The sequence below is a fragment of the Procambarus clarkii genome, chromosome 40 (assembly GCF_040958095.1).
Source record: "Procambarus clarkii isolate CNS0578487 chromosome 40, FALCON_Pclarkii_2.0, whole genome shotgun sequence".
Taxonomy (NCBI): Eukaryota; Metazoa; Arthropoda; class Malacostraca; order Decapoda; family Cambaridae; genus Procambarus; species Procambarus clarkii.
Genome location: NC_091189.1, coordinates 6710122 through 6730104, shown reverse-complemented (window position 1 = coordinate 6730104; position 19983 = coordinate 6710122). Strand labels below are relative to the sequence as shown.

The window sequence follows — 19983 nt, the reverse complement described above, 5'->3', positions numbered from 1 at the left end:
AGCAACGGCTCGCTCAGACATCCTTAGATCAAAATATTTAATGGATTGTTCTTCAGGGCCATTGTCTATGGGCCGTGTGCAATGTCATGTTATGGATTAAATTCTGTAGTGCATGTGCAATGTGTTTAAGAAATATTTCAGTTCTTGCACGGCTCCATGTAATTTAGTACCAAAACTGGCAAGCTCACGCATTGTATTCTCCAATTATATTTCTTTATTATAGCATGTGTTACAATGAACATTGGCACTTTAACACTTAATGTATCTAGAAGAAAGTATTATCAAGATCTCAGAGCACTAGGCACAGTGACAAGTAGTCACGTAACTTACTAGGTACTTACTGCCATTGGTAATCTTAACAAGTTTCAAAAGAATTCTTGGCCATCAAGTACTATAAAGATTAAAAGCAAGAATTGAAACATATAACACAGGATGTACGACATTTATTGCGTAAAAAAGTGTTGGAATAATATAACACTTTCTTTCAGATTTCTCAGAAGACCCGCGTCCTGGTGATTGCTGAGTCCCGTTACCGAGAACATGCGGTCAGCAACCTCTTGAAAAACTACAGGATTCTCTCTGGAGATGCCTCCATAGACTGGAGCGCGATGGTGTTCCTGTATTACTTGCAGCAGTACAAGCAGCAGCAGTCTCCTCATCCACCGTCTAGGGCTTCCCCTGCTCACACAACACCAGTTACTTGGTTACGAGAGGAAAACCTACACCATGATGGTCCAACTCCCAAAGCACATGATCAGACCATCCTGGACCATATGGTGCCCAGAGAGGCCGATGGTGGAGTGTGGTGGTGGGACACTGGCCTGCCCCTCAATATGGCTGCGATCGGCGAGTGTGATGAACTCTACCATCGTGGCCTGGCGTCCATTCCCGCCTATAATGGATCACACCTGAAGTGTAGCGACTTTCATCACGCGGGCACAGCTACCCTCAGAGACATGGTGACCATGTTGTTCAATCTCATGTGTAATTCGCTCTCGGGTGCACACAGCACCTTCTGTTGCTCATGAGGAGTTGAGCAAAATAAAACATAAAGATATAATTGGGTTCCATATGAACAGCAACAAGAAAACGGCCTCCTCTTAACATTCAACTTGATATTTGGTTCGAGTGATGGTGAAGCACATGTCCAAATTTAAACAGGTTAATTAGACACAAAAGGAGCGTGGACCAGTCTAACTTGGGAATCCAACCACATCAGTTGATTTTTGGAGGTATGGATCTGATCAGAATTTTTAAGCAACACTAATTGTTTCGGACCCTTTCAGTAAATAACAGACATAATATAAAATAAAATTAATCATAAATTTTCCAGTTCCTTCGTTGGCTAAATTTCCATCCGTAAACTTGAAATTTTTCCTGTAGACGAGTCCAGGTTGATAGGTTTGAGGAACACCCTCTAGTGCGTCTTGTTATGACAGTCAGCATTGGCCAGATGGGGACGAAAATGTATCAATAAGAAGGGAAATTCATACGTCAGGAAGCGACATGTCTGAGAGAAGACAGCCCACACGGCCAGGCTCAGTACACCCCAAGATGACGCATTTGGACACTCAAGTCCTGGTGTGGTCGCTGTTTCAAACGGTTGAAAGGATTGTCCTCTGTCTTGGGGTTAATTAATGTACTATGTTGCGGGACGCAGGATACAAGTGGCAATTCAACTTTACATTCTATACAGCAATCATGTATCACATAACTATGCAGTAAAATTGTTGGTGGTAAAAATATTTCATTTAATCATTGATGCTGTGTAATGTGGAACAGACGAGGTCCTTGAAGTATAATCACTGAGCTCGCACACAACAGTAATAATAATCTAAGATGAGAGTAGCGGGTATATTGACTGTAATAAGATTGTAATCATCTCAGCTCATAGTAAAGCAAAAACCACATGTAAGGTTATCTTGAGATTATTTCAGGGCTTAGCGTCCCCACGGCCCCAGTAATTATGTAGGTTATCTTGAGATGATTTCGGGGCTTTTCAAGCGTCCCAGCGGCCCGGTCATCGACCAGGCCTCCACCCCCAGGAAGCAGCCCGTGACAGCTGACTAACACCCAGGTACCTATTTTACTGCTAGGTAACAGGGGCATTGGGTGAAAGAAACTTTGCCCATTGTTTCTCGCCGGCGCCTGGGATCGAACCCAGGACCACAGGATCACAATTCCAGTGTGCTGTCCGCTCGCCGACCGGCTCCAATAAACTCCATGGCTCCTCCATGTAGTCTATAATTATTCCATACTGAAAGTAATGTATGTGTAGGTGTGTGTGTGACAGTGTGAGCGGCACTGCTGAAGGGCAGTGAGAGTGCGAGCCGACGCTTGATCACCATCGCTTAATCACTCAGATTTCTTAATTAATTATAGAATCTTTATCGATTTTGGAGCAGACGGGGGAACTATCGCTTAGTTCCGTCACCTGAGACTACTGTCTTGGTCCCTTCCGTCACCTGAGACTACTGTCTTAGATCCTTCCGTCACCTGAGACTACTGTCTTGGTCCCTTCCGTCACCTGAGACTACTGTCTTAGATCCTTCCGTCACCTGAGACTACTGTCTTGAACCTTCCGTCACCTGATACTACTGTCTTGGACCCTTCCGTCACCTGAGACTACTGTCTTGAACCTTCCGTCACCTGATACTACTGTCTTGGACCCTTCCGTCACCTGAGACTACTATCTTGGACCTTTCCGTCACCTGAGACTACTGTCTTGGACTCTTCCGTCACCTGAGACTACTGTCTTGGACCTTTCCGTCACCTGAGACTACTGGCTTGAACCTTCCGTCACCTGAGACTACTGTCTTGGACCTTTCCGTCACCTGAGACTACTGTCTTGAACCTTCCGTCACCTGAGACTACTGTCTTGGGCCTTCCGTCACCTGAGACTACTGTCTTGGACCCTTCCGTCACCAGAGCTCTTAAAACTAGCTAGTTTGAAACAAAATGAACTAAACAAATATGATTAATTAAGCGATGGTAATAACCCATTGTTAAAAATTAATTAGTGTATATTTTGTGTATATTAATTAATATTTGTGTATATTAATTATTAATTAGTGTATATTTTTGTCCTATTCCATAGATTATATATTTCATCGCTAAATGTAACTAAAGATGATTAGCTCAATAAAATTCAATAAAATATTTATATTGAATAATTACATTTAGCATATCATTATAGCATAATTTTAAACAACAAATATAAGTTATTAGATGAAAGGAAGAAACACAGAGGCAAGAGGTTTGAGTTTTGAAACAAGTGGGACTAATTTTGTTAGGGATTCAAATTCAAAATCAAACAAGTTTATTGAGGTATAAATACACACAAAAGGATGAGTTAGTTCAAGCTATTCTCACCCCGTTCAGTGCAACGTGTCCATATATATACATATATAACTGAAAACTCTACACCCCAGAAGGATTTGAACCCAGACAGCCAGGAGCACTATAATGAAGTATAATCGCCCTGTAATGAAGTAAGGGCGAAGAGGTAGAACAGCTTATTGACAGAGCTTGGGTTATCTTGAGATGATTTCGGGGCTTAGCGTCCCCGCTAAGCCCCGAAATCCTCGACCAGGCCTTCTTTTTGTTACCCCCCCACCCCATCCCACCCCCAGGAAGCAGCCCGTAGCAGCTGTCTAACTCCAGGTGCCTATTTGCTGCTAGGAAACAGGAGCATCAGTGTGAAAAAAACTTTTTGCCCATTTGTCTCCGCCTCTACCGGGGATCGAACCCGGATCTTCAGGACAACGAATCCGAAGCGCTGACCACTCAGCTGTCAGGCGCACAATTCCCCCAGATTCATGGGGGAATTGTGTAAAAACCTGGTTTGTGTCTCGGAGAGACTGCAGGATCAGTGGTAGGTCAAGTTGATTTCCCGGTTGCCATTCCTTTAACATGTCGTAGATAAGTCGATTAAGGCGTGTCTGGGATCCTCTCGGACGTAGGCTCGAACCCTCATCACGGCCCCTGTGTATTTGTTCAGCACTATGCACCTTGGCGTACTTGGTGTGGGGAAACTCCAGGCAGCTAATCTCTTTTTTTAAATTGATTTTAATAAGATAAAGTTATCTTATTTATTTTTCTTAGTAAGTAAGAATTAATGGAGTGAACTGTATATACTTGTAAACTGCCTGTAATTATCTTACTCACTAATGGGAGGGACAATTGGTAGCCTAAACCACTTTAATATGGCTCCTTCTTAAACTACCAATTGTTTACCTTTTATTATTATAATATACCACATGTGGTGGTCTAATCTACTAGTAATAATTACTAATTATGACTACTAATACTGTTAAAAAATGGCTTAGCTGTGCCAGTAGTGTGGGCCTGGTAAGGCGTGTAGGTGTAACCTCCAGATTGGGTGTGGCTCTGTGCCTCCTTGTGCTACGTAATGGCGGCTGGTGGGAAGAACAAAGCTTGTCAAACAAATAGTTAATGTGTATGAACCAACTGTCTGCATAGATTCTTGCTGCTCCTCTCACAATTTACCTGTATGGAATGCAAGGAATTAATCAAAGTTCCCTAAACATATCAATTACAGGTATGGCATGAAATAGGTGGGTGTAATCTGGGGTACACGTACATTGTGTTTTGTTTTTGTCCTGTATTATGACCGACTTATTTATAAATGAAAAAAAGTGCACACTGTAATTTCAAATACAATACTTGATAAGCCGGATACTGTCGTTGTTGTGATGTTGATAGGCTGTGTTGCTGGTTGTTGACACGTAATTGGGGTGTCTAGTTATTTCACCAGTCCTGGAGCCAAGTACAGCATACCCTGGAAACACAAACCGAAACTGTCTCTATTTTCCGCTTGTTACAACTTGTAATAAAGTTGTTACATCTTGGCTTAACGTGTTTATGACGTATTAGAACGTTGTTACAACTTGCTATATTGGTTGTTATAACTGGTTAGGAGATGTTAAAACTTGTTCGAACGTTGTACCAACGTCGTAGTTTCGCTGTGTGTTTGGCGGGTATAGCTGCTGCTTTGTTATCATTGTGGAGCGGGAGCCTTGCTCTCAGTGGAGCCAACGCCCTGTTCCTGGTTCCTCTCTCATAGTAATTTTACATTAACAAGGGACCTAGCTACAATTTGATGTAAATAATTATATTCAGTCTTATTGATTACTTTTTTGTTAATTCTAGATACTAAACTAGTCTATTAACAATGTTTCATAATGTAAATATACGATGACATCCATGACGTCACAGAGTCTCCCATTTTCCATCCTGAAGGGATTACGGACTAAGGGAGACTGTGTTATATATGTGTGTGTGTGTGTGTGTGTGTGTGTGTGTCGGTTTCCCGACACTTGGTACTTTAACCATTCGACCACCGTGACTGTACAAAAGTCATTGGTAGCCGAAACTATATCCTCAACGACCCGACAGCACTTGGTGATTGATTGATTGATAAAGATTAAGCCACCCAAGAGGTGGCACGGGCATGAATAGCCCGTAAGTGGTAAAAAAAAAAATTTCAGTATTCTGAGGTTGCATTTAATCATCAAGCTGTTATCGCGGGGGCGGATACTGCTTCACAGTCTTTATGAGGGTGTCCAGCTGTTGGACACCTTTGTTGACCAGGAGAGTGGCTGTGTTGATGGCTTCAGTGTGGCCACTGCAAGATTCAGAAACTCTTAAAGCTCTTCTAAAGTTGTAGCACTTGGTGGTAAGCTTGGACATATATATTTCATCGAATCACCTCACTTTGTGGGGCCACGTGAGCAACACAAATCGCATTTGTGTTGCTCACTTGGCCCCACAATTTGTAATTAACGGATTGGCTTTCTGTAACCATCCATTAGGCCCTTTCCTGGCGTGCTAGAACGCAACCATCCATGAGGACCTTTCCTGACATTTTGGAAACAACAAACACAATGCCATATAACTGCACAGTGCAACAAATAAATAGATGCCATATATATCTATGGCACAAGGATATATCTGCATTGTATACATTTTCAGCTCATGTTTCACCTCTAAGATATTGGATTGTTTCGTCATGAATAATGCATTTAAAGTAATTATGCATTCCTTCAACACTGCGCAAAAATATTCTCAAATAATGTTTACCAATGTCTTCTTAGATTCTCTGAGTTCAGTGTACAGGTCCGCTAATATCATATGATATTATATTTTGTTTCGAATTATCTTAACAGATTTCCTGTGTTTTGTGGATGGGAGCGTTCAGATTGTTTGTCCGTTATCTTCATACATTCTTATATTATATTTTGTCATTAAATTGTAAGTGAAAATACTTAAAAAACAAACGCATACTATAGCTCAAATTTGCTAAACGCCAATGCGGAAGATTTCGAAAAACATGAAAATCCTTGATCGAGACCTTACCGAACTTTTCGCCATATATTTTTAATTTTTAGACGTTTGTTTAATTACTGTTTATGTCTAATGCTGGAGCTAATACCCCATGAACAATGAACAACAATAATGTTCGTGCATATTTAACTTTTTTCATTTGCAACTATAACTCGTTTATGCTATTTGTTTCACATGTTTTCACATAGGACAAAAATTTGGTTGACCTATTAACTCTTATTAGTACTGTATATTAAATAGCTTATTCAAAATTAACAAATCTACAACTTATACAGTATTTCATATCATATGACTGATTCATTTTTATTTATTATTACAATCCGAAGCAAGAAAGACCATTTATAAGTCAGCAGGACTCATTTACATGCACGAGCGTATACACCAAATGGTTAAATGTATACAATATGCATAGCATGGCATGAAGCAACATGTCTTGCAGGAATAACAGTAATATATGTTGCACGTGGAGGCTGTGACGACGTCCTTGTTGGTAGTGGCGGGCTAGTATATAAGGGGCGCCAGCAGCCACTCTGGCAGGCAGCTCCTCATTGTGGATCAACATGAACGCTCTGGTAAGGCTTCCACTACTTACTATCAGTTTTTGCTGAACTCTTTACTCAGCCCCTGTGATACTTATGTAAGAACATTAAGGAGAATGTTATATTTTTCCCTCTCGCCAGACTGTGTACGCCTTCACGGCTCTTGCGGCTTGCTGCGGTGCCCAGCTGATTGGATATCCAGGAGCATACAGCCCCTATTTAGGCAACTTTGGAGTCTCTCCGAATAGCCTATTCGGTGCTCCAGTCCCAGTGTCCTCACCATCTTTCGGTCCTCTAGTGTACAACGCAGGAAACTTCGCTCCCGTCCAGTCCCAGTACCACGCCCAGGACGAACTGGGCCAGTATTCCTTCGGTTACTCCGGTGGTCCTTCGTCCAAAGCTGAGACTCGTGACGCCTTTGGCATTGTCCGCGGGTCATACAACTATGTTGACGCTAATGGCAAGGTTCAGACCCAGAACTATGTGGCAGACGCACTCGGCTTCCATGTGGCTGGTACCGATCTGCCCGTGGCACCTGATGCGCCTAAAGCTGCTGATCCAGGTCCTCTGCCCCAGCCCGTACAGGACACCGCCGAAGTGGCAGCAGCTAAGACCGCTTTTAAAGCTGCTTACGACAAGGCCGCAGCCGCCGCCGCTGCGGCCCCTGACAGTCGCAAGAAGCGTTCAGTCGTGGCCTCCCCAGTTGTCTACTCTCCCAACGGCTTCTCCTACGGGTTCTCAGCTCCCTTGACTTATGCCAGCCCATCTATACTAGGCGCCCCACTCACTTACTCGGCAGCCCTACCTGCATATACCGGTGTTCCCGCCCTAGGCTACACTACAGCGGTCGCCGCCCCAGCTGCTACCCTTCGCGACGCTCAGCTTCTCCGTATCGTGCACAATCCTGGTCATGCTGTCTCCTACCGTGTTGACTAGGTGTTGTAGAGTACGTAGCCCAGAGGATGGTCGCTACCGTGTTGATTAGGTGTTGTAGATCACGTAGCCCAGAGGCTGGCTGCTTGGTACCTGTTGTACAGTTAACCTTTGTTACTTGTGTTTTCGCAGGTAAAAACTAAATCAGGTATCAGTAACCGGTGAATTGCCTCTGGTCTGCTGTTGACAACCCATCCAGGCGTCACACAGTAGAGAGTGTATTCATGTTTCCACAATTAAACATTTATAAGCACTTTGTCAAATACTTTAATAAAAGATTATTTTTAAGCAATGATATTATTATCCATTTTCAGTTTCCAAATATGAAGCTTGTGTTCACATTCCATGGTAGAACAAATATTTAACAAGGATAAGCCTTTAATGGACGACGTTCCGCTGTAGCGGTTATTTTCACCGGTAACATATGAGCATACAAACACAACTTAAAATTTCATATGTTTGCAAACATGGGAATGGCTCTGTGCCAACTACAGTACTTATTAGCAGTGTTTACTTAATGCATGGGTAGTGTGTAGTTGCCTGGGTACCCCATGATGCTATATTGTTCTTGAGAGAGCTCATGGCAGAGTAGATAATTATTCGACCTCTCGCTCTAAAGTCCAGGGATTTAAATCCCTTTTCGAATTATATTTATTATGTGCTACGAGGAGTCCTCCTAGGCCTACGTCCTAGAGCAACTACTAACCTTTCTCATGATGCCTTGAAACAACCCACAACAGTTGCTTAGCCTCCCAGTACCTATTTACTGCTGGGTAAATTGGTGTGAAGAACTGAATAATGCGGGATAGAACCCCTACATTTTACCTCAACTTAATTTTCATATTTTCCTCTGCCAAACACAAGTGACTTAAGTCTCACTTTTTTCAATGAGAATTTACTTACATCATTTGTGTATGTGCACAAGTAAAGAGTTATTGTTGGCATGAGAAGCTCAATAGATATAGTATAAATTCACTGCCTCCCCAAAATTTAAAGGGGTAGGCAGTGATTTTGTGTTATTTTCCCAGAAAATCTTGCATTCAGATCGCCTGCGATAGCTAGAATTGTTAATAAATATGTTTGTTTTGTTGGAGAAGAACGTATATTGTTAGGATTTCTTAAGGTCGCTATATATTAACCTGTAAGATACAACTAAGACAGCATTTGTTCGTCATAATGTTTACATCCACCAGATGACGTTACCAGTTATACCATGCGCATCTTACGGAGTCCGAACTCGCGAGGCGCGACTTTACTTCTGAACTTTTGGTTTAAGAGAAATGTTCCCAAGTGCGTGGGGTAGAACTTATCTGTAGAGGTTATTAAAAACAAATCAGCATCCATCACTAGTTCTGTTGTTTTCCCTAATTGTTATTATAACGTTACATATATTTTAAATTTTACTGGTGAACGAACGCGTAGTAGGAAAGTCAGCGAAAACTGTTTGTAAATACAGAGAATATTTTCCTCAAATTGCCCTGTGACTCAAACTGATTACGTTTGTCGATATGTTTTAAGCACAAATAAGACAGAAAGACGCAATCTACTATTGGCATACTTCCAAAAGAAACATGAAATATTTCTTCAAATTATATGCCGTAATTTCATTGACAACATTAATATCGTTAATCAGTGTTTACAAGATTCCACCAGCGAGGCGGGCAACAGGTAGGTCAGCACTCCCAGGCCACGCCAGCTGCCGCTCCCTCTTCACCATCACCCGGGCCCCAGACAACAGCCTGTGGTTCCCAGAAATGTCTGAAGCTATCAGAAGGGTGCGACATCTTATTCAGAAGAGGTCATCACCAATGGGAGCTACATCAGAGGATTACCGTCGTCTTGGGGAACTGCTGCCAGCTCTCTTAACCATTCAAGACAACAATAGCACTAATGGTCAAGGGGGAAACCAGACAAAGAGAGAACCATCAGCCACTCTTCGGTCAACTACCAGACTTGGTGCTACCGGCGGAGTGCTGCCGTATGTCCCTTGTACTATAGCACCCTTTGACGACCCTGCCACCATCACCGCCTGTCTCAGGAAGAGACTGGCCAAGGGCGCTCTATGGATCGATTTCTTTGGTGACTCTAAACTCAGAGTGTTGTTTTATGAATTTCTTCGACGAACTGACAGTGAATATCACTACAGGGTCAAACTTCAGGTATGTCGTAGGTTGTTAACCTTGGTTGTTGTGGGTGATGTTTGTGGTGAGAGAACAAGAGCCACGCATCCTCGGTTCTTGATAATATTCACGAATCACGTTCATTTGAACGTGATTCGTATACCACTAGAAATACAACAATCGTGTATTATAAGAGTAAATAGACCATCTCTAATCACACATACTTTAAAAGTACATAATTAAAGAATAAACTAGCAAGAATCTGATTAGCAATGTTAGGAGATTTCTCAACATTTTGTCGAGGTATGAATGTGGTGGTGAAGAGAAACTGGTGTAGTCTCTCAAATGTTTAATTAGATCATTGATTGATGAAGATTAAGATTACGCCACCCAAAAAAATTAGATCAGAGGGGAACGGCTAGATATATAATAAAATTTCTGGTGTGAAGTGGATATTTGTGCACATCGCTGATACCAGGAGGATGGTGTTATAGAAGGCAGGTGTTGTGGGCGACATGTCCTACTGTAGAAGGCAGGTGTTGGGGGTAGAGGGCAGGTGTGGTGGGCGACATGTCTTACTGTAGATGACAGGTGTTTGGGGGCGACATGTCCTACTGTAGAAGGCAGGTGTTTGGGGCGCGACATGTCCTACCGTAGAAGGCAGGTGTTGGGAGGGACATATCCTACTGTAGAAGGCAGGTGTTGGGGGCGACATGTTTTACTGTAGAAGGCAGGTGTTTGGGGGCGATATGTCCTACTGTAGAAGGCAGGTGTTGGGGGCGACATGTCACATTCTAGGAGGCAGGTGTTGGGGGCGACATGGCCAACTGTAGAATACAGATGACTTCTTCACATTGTCTGGTCCGGTTACTGTGTTGACCATACAAAATACATATTATTACAAAGTTATCACAACTTTTAATACAGCGGCTTTCAGGTCTTTGGACATTTCTTAGTTATTCTAAATCTGAAGTAATCTCTTTAATTTGAATGTTTTTAATAATTGCAGTAGATGGTACAAAGTCATATTCTATGTTTTCTCTCCTGCAAGCCTCATTGACCAATCAGTCTACAAAGTCATCCAATGTTACTAACTTCATCATAGGATGGGATCCACACGAATTTTATACAAAAGTTATTATCATTGGCAGAAATCACATTCATTATATATTACAAGGTACTTCATACATTAACTGTGATAAAGACAGCGGAGCACTTTTACAGTCACAAAATACCAATCCGCCCCCATTGAGCTTAAGGTACTCAGTGGCTAGATTCTCAGTGTGCTTGTGGTGTGCCTCAGTCTGTGTCGTGCTGCTCAGTCGTCCAGTCTCTGCGTACTAGTTGTTGTTGTTGTTTTAGATTTAGGTACTCAGAACGAAATGTCCGTGTAGCACGGGCTATAGTGAGCCCGTAAAGCAAGCATACTAGACATTTCATTTGCTTTATATACTGCACACGCACAACCTTCTCTACATGTGCTAAGTTGCACAGAACCATCAGTAGAAGCATACAATTCAGTTGGTTTGAGATCTGGAAGATGACTGCCAATAGCTTTCAGTGTTATGCTTCACAGTCTTATAGGTTTGCTTTAAGTTGATGGCTGTGAAATGTATAGTGACCTACACATCTTTCCAAGGGGGAATATAGTTAACAATTTTATCACGATTAAGAAACACATTCAATTGCAAAAGATTATTGGTATAACAGCTGAGCCACGCACGTAAGTTGTTTGTGGAGGATTTTGGGAACAGTCAGAGTTGTTTAGAATAGATCTAATTTAGAATTTAGTTTGAATAGTGCTGGGGGATCATTAATTTTCAAAATCTTGGCACAAAAAATATTATTAAATAGAACTATTCTCTCATAAATAGAGGATAGTCTTAGTTCTTTTCTCGTGTTAATAATTATGAGTTCTAGGACAACCCAGGATGATGCGCATGGCATCATTTTGTACTACATCAAGGCATTGTAATTGTTTAGGGGAAAAATTAACAAGGTGTAAAACATAATAATCAACAACATATTGTATAAAGACAATATAAAAGTCACGAGAATATATTATGTTAATGCCAAATCCTTTGCCCACGAGAGTTTTGGGAGGTTTAAGGCGATCAACAAGTGTTCTGCGAATGTTACTGATAACATTTGTATCGCTGACCTCGATTCCAAGATATTTCTAAGACTCGCAAGCCTCCACGGGCTCTCCATTAATAGTACAGTTAGAATGGGGAACATGAACCCTTGTTTTATCATCAGAGATAATGAGACCACATTGTAATATTTTCTTGGAAAATGCATCAAGTAATGCTTGTAGTCTAGTTTTACTGTGTGTCATAATACAAATATCATCAGCAAAACTAATAACATAGGCACATCTTAATTCTTCTGGGCGTGAGGAACTCTGACTTGGTGCCTGTACCGGGGACGTGCAAGGGACGTGTCTGGGTGTGTGGATCACGTCAGCCACGAGACTAGTTTTAATAATACGATCAATCCTTCCTAATTGTTATTAATTTTTTATTGTTCTTATTTTTAGAATTCAACAAAACGTTTTGAGGAATTAAGACTAGATTTCGGCAATCTACATCATGACATGGAGGCTACAACAGACCTCGAACCGCGTCTGCGCATTACATTCAGGTAGATAAAAATAATTGTGGATGAATGTAATATTGAACCTCCAAGTGTTGATACTCAACTACATGTGCCCTCAACCAGACTCAGGGTAGACGTAGTCCCTGTTACTACTGCTACCACGACTATCACAGCTGCTCCTCCAGTAACTCTCGTCACAGTTTCAGAGCGTTTCTGGAAGTGGTGCCATCGGTGGTGAGAGAGAGCGCTGAGCTCCGACAGCTGGGCAAGTGGGCCAGGGGAGAGGAGAGACCACCTCAACTCTTGCTCCTTGGTAAGATCTCAGACAGTAATATATATCTTAAACCCCAGTTCGTGTCCCACGATATTCTTAAGCAGTTTTCGGGTGAATACAACATGTTGCCTGCCACTGTTTCATTTATTGTTAACCCAGTACTGAAGAAACTCTGCCACAGCTAGTGTGACGGCATACTAATTATCGTGTGAAGAGCCGGATTAAGACCGGATCAGAAACCTTTAGAGGCCCTAAGAACATAAAAGATTTTGGTGGCCCCATACATATCTAATTCAAAATATAAACAATCGGAAAGCGTAAAATAAAATGATTTTTTTCAAAATGAAACAAAACTTAGAGTAAGATGGAAAATAATGTTTTTTTGTATATCATTATTTATATTTGGAAAGTGTTCACTTACTTTTTCTAATTGCAAAAATCTTTGATCAGATCCTCAAAACTCATCTTATGTAACACATCTGATTCTATACTTAGTACAGATAAGGCATCCAGCCTGCCTTGTTACATTGTTGATTTCTTGGAAATTTTAATCTACTTCAACTGAGAAAATGAACGCTTAGCTGAGTAATTTGTGAAGTTTAATATTAACAAATAAAATAAAACAAATGTCTTCATTTGAAAAGGCACACTCGGTATTGCCTTCTACAATTATTGTATAAAGTTCAGCATGACTGAATCTTGTTTTTACCTTTTTATTTCACTGAACTTATGACGCACATATGAGCGAAACATCTGAAGCTCACATGAGAAGTTGTTTATATCCTCTGGGATATAAACAGTCCACTATTGACAACACTAAAAATAGCTTTCAAGTTCAGATGATGAAGTAACATGATGTGGCACGTCTCTTAGAAATGAAGATCTCTGCTATTTCTTTGAATATCTCTCCTCTTCTTATCATCTCAATTTAAAGTTTATCAACAATTGTGAAAAAGGAGGTGATACGAAAGTTATCGCTGACATTCAGATCTGCTTCTGGCGAATCTCCATCATTGGGTACCTTCTTTCTGATACATTTGCGAGTTTGAGCTGTTATGTGAATTAGTGATCCACGATCACGGTAGTGTGGTTGACAATTTATATGACGTGGGTGTGGATCAATAATTCCTCTGGGCTTTAGTAGCAGTCAGGGAAAGTCGAAAATTCCAGCTGGGCAGCGGTTAGTTGCGTCTGAAATATGTTTATAATAAGACTGCTCACAGCAAGGTGGATAGAACTTTTGTCTTCCATTTGTAGGGTCCGTTGTTCAAGTCTCCTAGTGCCCAGGTGAATGAAATGTTTATATCTACAGTAGTGTGGTTATATATATATATATATATATATATATATATATATATATATATATATATATATATATATATATATATATATATATATATATATATATATATATATATATATATATATATATATATATATATATATATTGGCTGTTGATTGCTGGTGTTGACTTCTTGATGTGTAGTGCCTCGCAAACGTCAAGCCGCCTGCTATCGCTGTATCTATCGATGATTTCTGTGTTGTTTACTAGGATTTCTCTGACGATTGTTAGGTTGTGGGAAGAGATTATATGTTCTTTAATGGAGCCCTGTTGCTTATGCATCGTTAAACGCCTAGAAAGAGATGTTGTTGTCTTGCCTATATACTGGGTTTTTTGGAGCTTGCAGTCCCCAAGAGGGCATTTGAAGGCATAGACGACGTTAGTCTCTTTTAAAGCGTTCTGTTTTGTGTCTGGAGAGTTTCTCATGAGTAGGCTGGCCGTTTTTCTGGTTTTATAGTAAATCGTCAGTTGTATCCTCTGATTTTTGTCTGTAGGGATAACGTTTCTATTAACAATATCTTTCAGGACCCTTTCCTCCGTTTTATGAGCTGTGGAAAAGAAGTTCCTGTAAAATAGTCTAATAGGGGGTATAGGTGTTGTGTTAGTTGTCTCTTCAGAGGTTGCATGGCGTTTCACTTTCCTTCTTATGATGTCTTCGACGAAACCATTGGAGAAGCCGTTGTTGACTAGGACCTGCCTTACCCTACAGAGTTCTTCGTCGACTTGCTTCCATTCTGAGCTGTGGCTGAGAGCACGGTCGACATATGCGTTAACAACACTCCTTTTGTACCTGTCTGGGCAGTCGCTGTTGGCATTTAGACACATTCCTTTGTTCGTTCGTTGAAACGAACATACGAATGTGCCTAACGACGACTAACGTCGTCTATGCCTTCAAATGCCCTCTTGGGGACTGCAAGCTCCAAAAAACCCAGTATATAGGCAAGACAACAACATCTCTTTCTAGGCGTTTAACGATGCATAAGCAACAGGGCTCCATTAAGGAACATATAATCTCTTCCCACAACCAAACCATCGCCAGAGAAATCCTAGTAAACAACACAGAAATCATCGATAGATACAGCGATAGCAGGCGGCTTGACGTTTGCGAGGCACTACACATCAAGAAGTCAACACCAGCAATCAACAGCCAATTAATGCACAACTATATATATATATATATATATATATATATATATATATATATATATATATATATATATATATATATATATATATATATATATATATATATATATATATATATATATACATATATATATATATATGAATGGTCCCCTTTCGGTCACTCAACTGTTAATAAAATAAATTTATTTTCTCCCGTTTGTTATATTATTTTTTCTGTTTCTATCAATATTATTATTATATATTATTGTTGAATAAATTCACAAGGGCCGTGATGAAGGTTCGAACTTACGTCCCAGACGCGCCTTAATCTACTGAGCCATGACTTGGTCAAAATCCCTTGTGGATTGATTCATATGATATATCTCGCTATTGTGATTTCTGTGTGTATATATTATTGTTGTTCTTACTATATTAGCAAACATTTGGAACTTCCATCAACTAAGCCGTATTTGGGCGCTATTTCTCAATATTCTTTAGGCTACACCACGTGGATGATGCAGAGAATGTTTTATGTCTATTCCCATGACGCCTATAGCTACATTATGCACATGCACAGGGCTGTAGTGCCGCTTCTCCAGCAGGTAAGTAAACATAGGTCACTATAATTTGGAAATATTTTTGTCACATAATTGATTGCGTAACGCAATAAACAGCTGTGTAAATTCGGGAAGAATATATATATAGTGTGCGGGAGGGCGGACAATTGGTGTCGTGTTTACAAGGTGTACCTCCTTGGGCGCTTGTGGGCGCGGGGGTGATATAGCCAGTTTAGTTCATTTATTATATACCCCGTACCCACCCTTTGGGCGGCAGTGAAAAGGGTTACAGAGGCACATAATGGGCTCAGGGACTGAACCCCACAATTCATTTAGCTAAGCAAATTACTATCTTGATGAGCTAATTAAAAAATTCAACGCACATCTTCACATAAACAATGGACTCGAGACCGACCACAAGTACAGTTTCTAAATTAAGCAACTGACATATGTGGAGAGCTAGTGTCACAAAAGTTAGCAACGGCTCCCTCAGACATCTTTAGTTGATCAAATATTTAATGAATTGTTCCTCAGAGCCATATTATCTATGGGGTCGTCTATGGGCCGTGTGTAATGTCCTGTTATGGATTAAATTCTGTAGTGCATGTGCAATGTGTTTAAGAAATATTTCAGTTCTTGCACGGTTCCATGTAATTTAGTACCTAAACTGGCAAGCTCACGCATTGTATTCTCCAATTATATTTCTTTATTATAGAATGTGTTACAACGAACATTGGCACTTTAACACTTAATATATCTAGAAGAAAGTATTATCAAGATCCCAGAGCACTAGGCACAGTGACAAGTAGTTACGTAACTTACTAGGCACTTACTGCCATTGGTAATCTTTACAAGTTTCAAAAGAATTCTTATCCATCAAATGCTATAAAGATTAAATGCAAGAATTGAAACATATAACACAGGATGTACAACTTTTATTGTGTAGAAAAGTGCTGGAATGATATAACACTTTTTTCAGATTTCTCAGAAGACCCGCGTCCTGGTGATTGCTCAGTCCCGTCAACGAGAACATGCGTTTAACGGCCGCTCGAATAACCTCAGGATTATATATGGAGATGCCTCCATAGACTGGAGCGAGATGGTGTTCCTGTATTACTTGCAGCAGTACAAGCAGCAGCAGTCTCCTCATCCACCGTCTAGGGCTTCCACTGCTCACACAACACCAGTTACTTGGTCACAAGATGAAAACCTACACCATGATGGTCCAACTCCCAAAGCACATGGTCAGACCATCCTGGACCATATGGTGCCCAGAGAGGCCGATGGTGGAGTGTGGTGGTGGGACACTGGCCTGCCCCTCAATATGGCTGCGATCGGCGAGTGTGATGAACTCTACCATCGTGGCCTGGCGTCCATTCCCGCCTATAATGGATCACACCTGAAGTGTTACGACACTCATCACGCGGGCACAGCTACCCTCAGCGACATGGTGACCATGTTGTTCAATCTCATGTGTAATTCGCTCACGGGTGCACACAGCACCTTCTGTTGTTCATGATGAGTTGAGCAAAATAAAATATAAAGATATAATTGGGTTCCTTATGAACAGCAACAAGAAAACGGCCTCCTCTTAACACAGCATTCAACTTCATATTTGGTCCGAGTGATGGTGAAGTACATGTCCAAATTTAAACAGGTCAACAAAAAGAGCGTGGACCATTCTAACTTGGGAATCCAACCACATCAGTTGATTTTTGGAGGCATGGGTCTGACCAGAATCTTTAAGCAATAGTAATTGTTTCGGACCCTTTCAGTAAATTATAGACATAACATAAAATAAAAGTAATCATAAATTCTCCAGTTCCTTCGTTGGCTAAATTTCCTTCCGTTAAACTTGAAATTTTTCCTGTAGACGAGTCCAGGTTGACAGGTTTGAGGAACACCCTCTAGTGCGTCTTGTTATGACAGTCAGCATTGGCCAGATGGGGACGAAGGTGTATGAATAAGAAGAGCAATTCATACGTCAGGAAGTGACATGTCTGAGAGATGACAGCCCACACGGCCAGGCTCAGTACACCCCAAGATGACGCAGGTGGACACTAGTCCTGGTGTGGTCGCTGTTTCAAACGGTTGCAAGGATTGTCCTCTGTCTTGGGGTTAATTAATGTATTATGTGGCGGAGCGCAGGATACAAGTGGCAATCCACCTTACATTCTATACAGCAATCATTTGTCACGTAACTATGCAGTAAAATTGTTGGTGGTAAAATATTTTATTTAATCATTGATGCTGTGTAATGTGGAACAGCCGAGGTCTTTGAAGTATAATCACTGAGCTCGCACACAACAGTAATAATAATCTAAGATGAGAATAGCGGGTATATTGACTGTAATAAGATTGTAATCATCTCAGCGCATAGTAAAGCAAAAACCACATGTAAGGTTATCTAGAGATTATTTCAGGGCTTAGCGTCCCCAGTAATTATGTAGTCTATAATTATTCAATATTGAAAGTAATGTATGTGTAGGTGTGTGTGTGACAGTGTGAGCGGCACTGTTGCAGGGCAGTGAGAGTGCGAGCCGACGCTTGATCACCATCGCTTAATCACTCAGATTTGTTAATTAATTATAGAATCTTTATCGATTTTGGAGCAGACGGGGGAACTATCGCTTAGTTCCGTCACCTGAGACTACTGTCTTGGACCTTTCCGTCACCTGAGACTACTGTCTTGGTCCCTTCCGTCACCTGAGACTACTGTCTTGGACCCTTCCGTCACCTGAGACTACTGTCTTGGACCCTTCCGTCACCTGAGACTACTGTCTTGGACCCTTCCGTCACCTGAGACTACTGTCTTGGACCTTTCCGTCACCTGAGACTACTGTCTTGGACCCTTCCGTCACCTAAGACTACTGTCTTGGACCCTTCCGTCACCTGAGACTACTGTCTTGGACCCTTCCGTCACCTGAGACTGCTGTCTTGGACCCTTCCGTCACCTGAGACTACTGTCTTGGACCCTTCCGTCACCTAAGACTACTATCTTGGACCCTTCCGTCACCTGGGACTACTGTCTTGGACCCTTCCGTCACCTGAGACTACTGTCTTGGACCTTTCCGTCACCTGAGACTACTGTCTTGGACCCTTCCGTCACCTGAGACTGCTGTCTTGGACCCTTCCGTCACCTGAGACTACTGTCTTGAACCCTTCCGTCACCTAAGACTACTGTCTTGGACCTTTCCGTCACCTGAGACTACTGTCTTGGACCCTTCCGTCACCTGAGACTACTGTCTTGGACCTTTCCGTCACCTGAGACTACTGTCTTGGACCCTTCCGGCACCTGAGACTACTGTCTTGGACCCTTCCGTCACCTAAGACTACTGTCTTGGACCCTTCCGTCACCTGAGACTGCTGTCTTGGACCCTTCCGTCACCTGAGACTACTGTCTTGGACCCTTCCGTCACCTGAGACTACTGTCTTGGACCTTTCCGTCACCTAAGACTACTGTCTTGGACCCTTCCGTCACCTGAGACTACTGTCTTGGACCTTTCCGTCACCTGAGACTACTGTCTTGGACCCTTCCGTCACCTAAGCTTGCAAAACCAGCTAGTTTGAAAAAAAATGAACTGACAAATCTGATTAATTAAGCGATGGGAATAGTGTAACGTATCGTAAATAAAAGAAAGGAAAGAAATGAATAATGAAGTAATGGGTTAGGGTTTAGGGTTAGGGAGGCAGAGGTGGGAGGGAGGTGGGGGGGAGTAAGGAGTGGTCTGGGAAAGGGAAAGTTTAGAATGAGGCGGAGGGAGAGACTGAGAACACGGAGAGGAGTAGAACGTTAGTAGAGTAGTAGAAAAGGTAGATTGTTGAAGTAGAAAGAAGATGTAGAAAGTAGCTGCCACCATTCATTCAAGTTCATTACATACAAGACAAGGAATGGAACTTGTCTGTGCTCTAAAATTATCAAAGATGTTTGTATGCATCAACTCTATATGCTATAAGTATGTATTCATACAGGCAAGAATCTTTAAATCAGTATGCTCAGAGGGTTCTCCACTCTAGCTTGCAAAGTAAGAAGTTTTAGGAAACAAAATTAAAGTCACTCAAAAACAATAAACTAATTAATTATATATTTAACATGATAAGTAACATAATTCAAGCAATTAAACTTAAT

At 41.4% G+C, this 19983-nt stretch overlaps 2 protein-coding genes across 2 annotated transcripts; both read left to right on the top strand.

Annotated features, from left to right (window-relative positions):
* The first annotated feature begins 6838 nt into the window (after positions 1-6838).
* On the top strand, positions 6839-8126 carry LOC138372916 (adult-specific rigid cuticular protein 15.5-like). Its single transcript, XM_069338590.1, has 2 exons — positions 6839-6938; positions 7047-8126. Exons 1-2 carry the CDS (start codon positions 6927-6929, stop codon positions 7839-7841), a joined length of 807 nt encoding a protein of 268 aa, XP_069194691.1. The 5' UTR covers positions 6839-6926; the 3' UTR covers positions 7842-8126.
* A 1228-nt stretch (positions 8127-9354) lies between these two features.
* On the top strand, positions 9355-17671 carry LOC138372915 (uncharacterized). The gene is made up of 5 exons (XM_069338589.1): positions 9355-9997; positions 12498-12601; positions 12757-12869; positions 15796-15899; positions 16834-17671. The coding sequence occupies exons 1-5, from the start codon at positions 9410-9412 to the stop codon at positions 17371-17373; spliced, it is 1449 nt and encodes a 482-aa protein (XP_069194690.1). The 5' UTR covers positions 9355-9409; the 3' UTR covers positions 17374-17671.
* The last annotated feature ends 2312 nt before the right edge of the window (positions 17672-19983 follow it).

What these genes read in the sequence shown, in the direction of transcription:
- LOC138372915 (XM_069338589.1), top strand. Translation starts at nt 9,410, where the DNA reads ATGAAATATTTCTTCAAATTATATGCCGTAATTTCATTGACAACATTA. An exon ending in ACTACAGGGTCAAACTTCAG is followed by an intron (nt 9,998 to 12,497) that starts GTATGTCGTAGG and finishes TCTTATTTTTAG; the next exon opens with AATTCAACAAAACGTTTTGA. An exon ending in TAGTGCCGCTTCTCCAGCAG is followed by an intron (nt 15,900 to 16,833) that starts GTAAGTAAACAT and finishes CACTTTTTTCAG; the next exon opens with ATTTCTCAGAAGACCCGCGT.